The 10,401-nt window shown below is 31.4% G+C and overlaps 1 protein-coding gene across 5 annotated transcripts in view; it reads left to right on the forward strand.

Moving 5' to 3' along the window:
- TRIQK (triple QxxK/R motif containing) overlaps window positions 1–9,466 on the forward strand; it is a 93,249-nt gene extending 83,783 nt beyond the window's left edge. For all 5 annotated transcript variants that reach the window (XM_029223254.1, XM_029223257.1, XM_029223252.1 and 2 more), the window contains 2 exons: window positions 946–1,031; window positions 6,205–9,466. In XM_029223254.1, the coding sequence (XP_029079087.1) occupies window positions 946–1,031; window positions 6,205–6,318 (200 nt within the window). In that variant the 3' untranslated portion in view covers window positions 6,319–9,466. The remainder of the gene's footprint in view (window positions 1–945; window positions 1,032–6,204) is intronic.
- The last annotated feature ends 935 nt before the right edge of the window (window positions 9,467–10,401 follow it).

Raw genomic sequence — 10,401 nt, forward strand, 5'->3', positions numbered from 1 at the left:
GGAAAGGGAATAAAATGGAAACAACAAGGCCAAATAGAAGAATATAAAATAGTTGAAGAGATTATATGGTCAAATGTTAACTCCCACTCAGAATGACATATGATTATATTTGAGACTAATTGGACCCAATTCTTAGCTAACAGGTTGGTTAACAAAAAGAGTATATTATTCTAGTCAGTGCTTTTGTTGTTGTTATTGTTAAATCTGTTTTCCTCACAGAGTGTGTAATAGCTCTTTTGTTACCCATTAGTGGGGTCACCAGGTGGTATACACACACACAAAAAACAAATTTGGTGACACTAACTCAGTTTTGTTCATTTTTGGTTGTTAAATGTAGTAAAGAACATTGAAACTAATGTCTAAATATAGCTATCCTTCATCATTTATCTAGCCATATTTATTCTGTCCTCCACAGAGAGCAAACAAAAGTTAAATACTTTTTTCTAAAGAATTCAGCAACTGAAAGATATTTACAGATCAGTCTTTAGTTTCTTACTTTGAAGATACTTCTCAGATTGATTATTGAATACTTAATATATCGATAATAAAATAAATTTCTAATGAACTGTTATTCTTCAATTATGAAGACAGAGTTAACCTTACTTGTTTAAAGGGATCTTATGTAATTTCATTTATTTCCGCATTTGTCTCCAAATGCTTCTAAAGGTTTACTCTCTTTGCTTTAAACATCTTATTCTCTAAAAGAATTTTTTATCTTTGTTGATATTCACCTCACACCAAATGAAAGATGTCTGTCAAATCTTCTTCCTGAAAAAGTAAGAGAGAAGGAAAAATTGACCTTAGGGTGACCAGTTTATGGTTTCCATAACTGGGAATTACTTTGCAACTTTGTCTCCCAGTTTTACTCTATTTAAAGGTTCTTGACATTTCAGATGGCCGTTAAACTTAAATTATAGCTCATTGTCCGAAATTATCTCTTTCCAGGTAAACAGGATTATAAAAAAACCAAACCTATTTTACGAGCAACCAAATTAAAAGCAGAAGCAAAGAAAACAGCAATAGGCATAAAGGTACCTGTATTTGATAACTTTAAAATTTGATATATTGCATGCCATCTCATTTTCTAAAACTGGATTGCATAAATGTTGAATTCTAAATGTTTTATGACATTTCAAAATATAAGTCAAATGCCAGGATTAAAGGCTTTTAAAGAGAATTTACTTAATGAGAAACATCCTTCCCATTCTAAGATTTTATTAGGTCTTAGAATAAGACCTAATGTAACTTAAGAGAGACAGTTACACTTAAAGTTGCAATTTACTTTTTCTCTAGCTACTGTATTTATTGTTCAAACACTTCAGCGATATATGTGGCCTGGATCAAACACTTTTCTTACTTGCAATAAGTTTCATTTTATGGTTGTTTAACTTTTAATTATAAATGTATATACTTAGATCGTTAATATATGTAATTTTACACGTGTATTATTTTTGTTGTCAGTACTCTCTATGATGAAATTCTAATGATGTTCCCAAACTTGTTCTTTTAGAAAACCAGTGTTTTAACTGCTTAAGAGGGATAAAAGCAACTGAGAATGATGTTAGCAGATGCTAATCCAATGTGCTAGCACAATGAAGTTCAACAAAATTACATTTACATTATTACCCATGTCAACTCTGCCAAGTGTTTAGAGTAAAATTAAACTATAAATAGAAAAATTAATTTGACGGCTCTACTGTCAAATGTGCAAAAGTAAAGTGACTAGTACCTATATTTTATTTAAATATTAAAATGTTAAAAGGAGATTTTGGGTTTTATCTGGCAGATGAAAAATCAATTTTTCTAAGTTATAGCTTATAGCAAATGCCAAGGTATTACTACCAAGCTGTAACAGCTGTTGAACTGCCAGATGATATATTTGGTTGTCTTCCAGAATTTGCTATTATGATCACGAAACACTGCCTTCTTTTTACTCCTGATACTGATTTTGATCAAGCATTGCTGTGTGCTGCGGTATGTTTTCACAGCACAATCTCCTCAGTTAGTGCTGTGTGTCAGCTTTTAACGGAAGAAAAAGAAAAAAAAAGTGAATTGCCTTTTTGTTTGAAAGAGAGATGATTAATCTTTTGAAGTTTTCTTCTAATTTCATGTGAAATTTCATTCATCTTTAAAATTATTTCCATGACACAAACTTTCTAAAACCAGTGGTTAGTTTCTTATTTTGCAGTTAGTTACCTGATGATTGTCTCTTGTAATGAGAGCACTGTCTCTCATTTTCCAGGAAAGCAATATGTCACTTATTTTTATCTTTCACAATACAGGGCTTTGTTTTTGTCTTGTTAGAAGAATATTGGGGTAGCACAATCCACTTGTGGCACAGTATAATGAGCAGCTGCAAATTAGAATTTGAAAAATAGTGCAGCCATGCATTTATTGATATATACCACTTTCCTGTATATATCCTCTATTTCATTTGCTCTTATCATTTTGCTATGGTTTTAACTTGAGGAAATAACCATATTCCTAGTATAAGTCTACCTTATAGTGCAATCGAATGTCTTTTTAAAAGCAATATAGAATTTGTTTATCTTTTATGAGAAAAAAATTGTTCTTAGGTTTCATTTATGATTTAAAGTATGTACAGAAAAGTTTCTGACATCAAAAACAGCTCCTTTTTAATAAACTAGCATATCATTTTGATTTGTAAACCTGTGAAAAACAAAAACCTTATCTTTAAACACTGTTTACTTTGCTTGAAAATTTATGTAAAGAGCCCATTAAAATAATAGGAAACTTTTTAGAATCAGAACCATGGAGGTGTTTTACATTTCAAATCTGGCATACTAATTAGTTGGCCCTGTCAAACTTTGATTGCCTTGTCATTTTAGCATAGTATTTTAAATAACGAAATTTCTTTCAGCAATTGCCATTTAATGCCATTTAATTTCCCCAGTGAGTGATTTTATCCATGTTGATAATGTCAGAGAAGCAACTAAGGATTAATGAACATCAAACATGTTTGACTCTTATCTAGTTAATACAGGATGACCATAATGTTATAATATTTTATCACTTTACTACTTAGTTTTTAGAATGAATCATTGCTATGCTTTTAAAATAATTTAAATCTACAGAAAATATGAACAGCTGCAAGGAATAGAAAAATAACAGCAATGATAAAACTGAACACGAAAGAGGCCTAGAATCACATGACTCCTCTTACTGTTAAAATGATCTAGCTGAGTCTAAACTGGCACATTTGTAAAATGGATTTTATGCCATTTACCTCACAGTATAGTCAGAAGAGTTAAATAATACACTTAACATAAATATTTCTTTGAATTAGCTATTACTGGTTTGCATAAATAAGACTGTCCTTGGATGTTTGTCATTGGCCTAAAGATCCCCTACTCAACTAAGTCTGCTTTGTGTTACTATACTACATATTACAAAATGTTTTCAGTTTTGCTGTGAAGATAGTATTATGGATATTATTGCTGTAAAGTTTTCAAAACATTACATAATTTTAATATACCTTGTACATAAATTATATAAATCTGACTCAATCCTTCATTTATTTAGAAATTGCTATGAGCATTACAATGTTGTAGAACCTGTGGAAAAAAAGATGAATAAGACACAATTATCTTGGAGGAATTTCTACAAGAAATCACATGATTGAGAAATCATGGATTAGAGATATAAAAATTACACAATAGGGTACTTACCCTCAGGGGCTTCTAGTGCTTTTTTATAAATGTATGTTTAGTGATAGAAAATTTCATGGAACAGTAATGATTCAGAATAAGATATGAATATCACTTCTTCAAAATGTGGAATTATTTCTATTGAGAAGCTATTTTTAGTTCGTGTATTTTACCAATATAAACAAAATGTCATAATTTATGACCCAGTAATGAGTACCACCTAAAAATTATTTGCACAACTAATATTTGTTATTTGGTTGCTGTTCAATTTGAAGATTATTTTTCAAGAGTTGCAACATCAGGGAAAATTTTTTTAGAATGCAAATAACCTGTGTTTCCTAGTATTTAGAAGGAAAAAGATAATCTATATTTGTTTATTAAGTAGTTTATTTGAAACAAGTAATTATAATAAAAAATAAGGATCAGAAATTTGATTTATCTGTTACATAAATAAAATATTCAAATGGCAACCAGATCCTGCTAACAACCCCTTGGGATGAGCCAGCTGGAAGCATTATTTTTGTTCTCTTTGTTATTCCTGATCTAAAACTAAAAATGACCAAGGGTGGGGAGAGTCATAAATGCCTGTAGGTCTCTAAGTTATGGTTAGTGTGACCAGAATTCTGAAAGCAGTATTTTCAAATTTTACCATAGTTTTAACCCTCCAAGCATGCAGTCCCCACAATACTTATCTCCTTAGCAGAATAGGGACATTCTGAAACAAATGATTTGCTGTACCTCCTCGTCCAATACTTCGGAAGCCTCACCCCCTACACCATAGTATGTTGAATAGACTTAATTGAATTAATGGATCTTCTGAAGTTGTATTCTATGAATGTTCTCTGCTTCCTACCCTTAAACCCCTTTTTCATGCCTCTGGATATTCTGAAAATGTACAATGAAGATGATACAGAGCTGTTTGAAAGGATAAAAAGGAGTTGAAAACCAGCAATTAGAGGTGATTATCAATGAGATGAGAATCACAGACTCTAATCAAGAGTAAAAACTTTAGTCTTGTGTTAAACTTATGGGAATGGTGACTGCTGTTGAACAGTTTTTTGTCCACTGTACAGAACAGATGGAGTTTGCAGTTGTGTGTCACTTGTTTATTACATCCTCTTAAAATTAGTAGCTGTGTAACCAGATGGGTCTGGGAGCACAGCTGTGGATACAAGAAAATAAATGAAACCTGTCTGATGCTGCCATACCCTTTTGAGATGCCAAAGTATTCCAACTGCAGCAGAGAAAAATTCACTTTAATTTGACATTATATTGATAGAGTAGATTGAGAAATCAAATCTTACAAAAATAGTTGACACTAAATCTTTCAACCCCATGTATTTTATTAATATTTATTTTTATAGTTTGCAAATCTAAAAAAATCTAATAATAAAGCTAAAAATCTGTATAAAATGTCCATTTGTAATTTCAACATCCAGGTAAAAATTACATGTTGATTATAAACCAAATTTATTTTAATGTTTTTAAAGTTTATTAGGTGGCATATGTTGAATTATTAATTTTGCATTCTTTTGAAATGTAAACTACATTTGTGTAAGTGCAAATAAATTGCTTCTCCATAAAATAATGTCAGGAAGGGGTGTGATATGCAAGTGAGAATTACAAGGGAATATTTAAGCCCCTTAGGATACTGTACTAGCACTATTTATTCTTCTTTCTGTTTAGCCAAATTATATGTTAATATGGAGAAAATTCCTTCATGGTATGTGTGTGTGTGTGTGTGTGTGTGTGTGTGTGTGTATATAAGTTTATAGACTTTTTGAAAAATAATATGATTTTTGCCATTGTATATATGGTAATTTTTTGGCTATTATTTCAGCATAATTGATTAATATAATCCATATCAAATCGCCAAATGAAGTATCCAGGACCATCCTTCATAGTTGTGTTAATTATATCATATCATGCTTTATGAGCCAAGAGTACTTAGTTTTGTTCTGCCACATTGTAAACTATAGAATTTAGAATTTAAAAATGAGTTTTAAAAAATAATATTTAATAAGGATGTTTACAGAGACATAATGTAGAAACCGGTTATAATAGTTTCTTCCTATTAGAAAAGGAATGATAATTTAAAAAAGAATCTGTGTCCAAATGCTATAGCTAATAATAAACGTATTGAAGCAAGAAATAATGTTATTTCTTTCTCAAATGTTATTTCTTTCTCAGATAGAGAAAGATAAACTGTGTAGTCACAAACTACATTGCTTACATCCAACAGTTTGATATCCAAACTACGAAAATATATTAAAATTATAAATGTTAATTTTACAATTAGAAAAACACAAATTTAAATAAAAATAATAATACACATCTATTATTATACCCACTGATGTACCTGCCATTATATTAGGTATTGTCAAGCACAAAAGTTTCTTTGCTTAATGACAGAAAGTGTTAAACAAAAAGAATGTGATTATTAATTCTAGACTGTGTTTTTTTATCTCGTGAAGCTGATAACGTTAACCAACCTCATTTCATGAATTTCAAATCTACTTTTTTTTTCCTTCCTCAGGAAGTTGGCCTTCTACTTGCAGCTATATTGGCCCTCCTACTGGCTTTCTATGCTTTCTTTTATCTCAGACTGTCCACAGATGTTGACCCTGATCTGGAACCAGATGAAGATTAGTTGAGCAGCAATCAATGCATGAAAAAGATATAATTTTATAAAAGCACCTCTAGGGACCAATACTTTCTGAAGTACTGAGACAGCAAGATCTTGAATTTTTTCTGCTGGTATTTTCAGTTTGCAGAAATATCTTTTAAAATGTTGCATAGGATATCAAGAAAAGAACCTTACCTAGTAACGTAGTATGTGTGCTACCAGATACTTTTATAAATCTTTCTACTTTGACAGGCAACCTATTCATGGTGCATTTAGATAAAGTGAAAAACAGATCCTAAATTCTTCAGATGTCTTAGGCAATTTATGTGTATAACTCCATCACTTACAGATTACTAAATCTATTTTTGTTCCATATACATTCTAAGTAAAAGTATATATCCTCATTTACAGAAACATTCTCTAGTCACATTCAGAGCCTAAGAAGGAATGAAAACTCATGGGAAATTTTTCATTTTACAGAGAAGCCCTGCTTTCTTTCCAGACGTAGTTTATATCATTAGAGAGACAATCTGCACATACATCTACAGTAATCTTTTTCCTTCTTTGCCAACTGTTCAGTGCACATGTGCTCCATCAGAAATGGCACCTGGATGACAGAAGCTCAAAGAGTCACATATGTCTCTAAAATAGAGTTGCTTTCCTCTTGGGCTGTCTGAACTGGTGTAAATAGAAAGTTCAGTTGATCTTGATTTTAATTAACTTATTACTCTATTAATATAAACTTGGAATTCTATTTTAATTATGTTGTCCTGGCTGCTTGCAGTATCAGTTTGCCCCTCTTGTTTAGGAGATATGTAGCAACCTGTTGTCTAATTGTGCAGTGTTTTTCACACAACGGTAATAGCAGAAGTCCTACCTACTCAGAGTCATTTTCTTGGGTTGTCTCTTATATCTGAACAATACAAACTTGTTTTACAAAATTGTATTTTGTCTCTTGGGAATTAAATCAATTAGAACCCTTTCATGAAAAGTAATAGAAGAAAATATATGGAGTTTTTTGTTTATATGATTTTTCAAGGTATTTTACATTCGTTGGAGTATAATGACTAATGTAGTCAGTATTTTTTACTGGTAATGGAATTTTAAAATAATTTTATAACACATGAATACATAAAGATTAGAAAATGGAAAAATATGTATCCACAGCAGAGTTGTTAGTTACTACCTTACATAAATATGTATAGAAAATGAATAGCTTGCAACATGTGCATAAGGTGTTTCATAGTAAATACATTGTATTTATAAAGAGTAAATAAAATGTTAAGATTGTTTCCATACTCTCCAAGAGAAGAAAGTATTGATAAATATCCTAGATAGTCTTTGAGACTTTTGCAGATAGTTGAACGTGGTTGGGTAGCATTATGTTCTGTAGAATTTTTTCAAGTAGCATAACTTATTTCATCAGTGTGAAAACAGCCAAAAGTTCCAGTATCCTCACAGATCATTTATGCCAAACATCTGAGGGCAAAATTTAGCCAGTGCTGTTTCCTGGATTCTTCCCATTGAAATCACAAACTCAAGAGACAGACCAAGAGTTCCTATACATTCACCGCAGTGGACAAATCCAAGTGGCATTTTTAGGAAAGGTTGCAGCATTTAATGCCATGTGGTATGTCTGTTTGTGAAGTGGGTGGCAAGAGAATATCCAAGCTGGCATTTTGGATATGATGGGTCTTTTACTTTCCTGAGTGACATGCCACATGTCAAGAAATACTGCTTTCCCCCACTCCTATCACATTTATGTGAACAATCTTCATTTAGTTATTTCCCCTCCCATCTGGTGTTAAATACGGTCATATAAAATAAAGATTATTTCTAATTTCAGTGGTAATTTAAATGCAAGGATATGTAATAATTGTCTATTAGATACCTATCCAAGTGAGATATTACAGAATTTACAGTATTTAAAATAGATGATTGTACTCTTGGAAATGTTTGAAAATTCATTACCCTGAAAAAAAGGAGAAAAACAACTTTACTATCCTGTTCTACTCTTGAGGTATTCTTTGGAGGAAAAATGTTGTTTCTGATAGTAATGAATATTAGCCTAGACACAGCATAACTAACTTAGCTGATTAACTGATGGTAAGTCCCAAAGGCTAAACTCTGATTTTAATAAATAGCAGGTAAAGTGAGACAATGTATGTTTACAAAATAATGTTTTCGTGAAATGCACATTTTTCAAACTCACATTAACTGGGAAGCAGCCAATCCTCTGTAGAGAAATCCCAAGTTGAAGTCTGGTTTGAATCTTTGAAGACAGAGAGGTGATATCCGGTCTGCAGTTTCAGGGGACTACACTTTTAAATAGTGAGTGGTATTTGGCATAAATCTGAGACTGGCACCATACAAATTTTAGGCATGGGTTTTTCCCCTCCAATAATTCACTGCTCAGAGTAATTCAGAAGACAAAATAAAAAAAAAAAATTAATGACTTTTCAGAATGTTAGAATCTATCTGTTAACACACTCTTTCTGCAGAAGAAATTTCAACTAACGCAGCTGGACTTAACGTACAGCCTATAGAACACTTTGAATGAAGCTTGAATGGTTGCTGGTTCTTATATTGCATGAAAAATACAGAATATGTAAATTCATTTGAGAGGCGATGTTGTAAAAATATAACCTCATCTATAATTTCTTTTAAAACAAATGTGCTAAAATCCTATTTTAGTACCAGAATGAGGTTTTGTTGTTGTTTTAAGATGGCAAAATACTTGAAGATTTTCCAATCTTTTTCAATTTTTTGTCAGTGTAGGTGAAATATTCCCACTCCAACCAAGGATTACAAAATCCTGAGAATATGTTCTTATTCATTTCTGTAATTGCAGTAGTGTAGTGGTCTGCACATTTTTAATAAATGCATGTTAGAATTTAAGTTAATCTCTTTCAGTCCTCTCAGAGCCTGGCACAGTTCTTGCATGTAACAGATGATCAAAAATTATTTGCATTTAATAAATAAAACTTAAAAATCACAATATTGATCAACTCAGCATTTAGCATTTATGGTCTTTGGTTGTATTGGGACACATATATATTTAATCCTGGTTCTCTTTAAGATCAAGACAACTAGCATTAAATTTGCTACACAACAGAAACGTTGCTCTTTTCTAGGAAATCAAATATGCTATTTTCACCTTAGTATTGTTAAAAATCAGACTCATTGTTTTAAATTTAACTTAGTCTAAATCTTCACTCCCATTGTAAATAAAACTAAATTTTCATTATAATGCTATATTTATGTGAAAACTAAAGTGTTATATTTTCCAGAATCTAAATTATATAGTCATTGATAATTCAGTAGATCAAGTTATGCTTTAGATAAGCTTCAGAAATAAACTTCTAGAAATTAAACTTAAATTTTAATGTATTTCATCCATAACATAAGGTTATTGTGTCAGAGACTATCTAAGATAAACTTTTATTTTTTTCTTACCAACAATTAGGTGAAGACACTTACCTGAGGCTTCTCTGGGGAGATTCTCACCACTTTTCCCTTAGCAGCACTGCCTTCTTTTATTAGAATTGCTCCAATGCAGCCTGGATAGAATGTTTGCTAGATTTTGTTCCACTGACACCATATCTAAAATCAGTGTAACCTACAGTAAAAATTGTAGCAGATGAATTCAGTGCCTACAGAAACCCTTTACTATTTTGTATAGGTTTTAGCTATACAGGTAAGTATAGAGGGAACTGGGAGAGTCACTTCAAGAACTATATCAGTGTGGAAATATCTATAGTGGGTCAGTAAATGTATTTAAAACAATTGAACTGCTGTCGTATTCAGCATTGTGCCTCTTTGTTAGACAATTTTTTTTTTTTTTATCCCTAGCAACAGACATGAGATCCTTATTTCAAGAAAAATAAGATACTTTACATGCCAGAAGATTTTTTGATGACAGTACCCCCTCCTATTCTTCATTTTTTAAAACAACAACCAAAATGGTGGGGAGGCAGCCAAAATTTGAGGTACCAATGCCTCTCGAACAGATGTCGCACCATTATTTTTTAGCTCGTTTAGATGAATAAACATGTTAAACTGTGAAGTATTACATTTTAGATTTTTTCATTAAAAAAAGAGACAATC

The sequence above is a fragment of the Monodon monoceros genome, unplaced genomic scaffold, assembly GCF_005190385.1.
Source record: "Monodon monoceros isolate NGI ecotype Baffin Bay Population unplaced genomic scaffold, NGI_Narwhal_1 Super_Scaffold_14, whole genome shotgun sequence".
NCBI classification, from domain to species: domain Eukaryota; kingdom Metazoa; phylum Chordata; class Mammalia; order Artiodactyla; family Monodontidae; genus Monodon; species Monodon monoceros.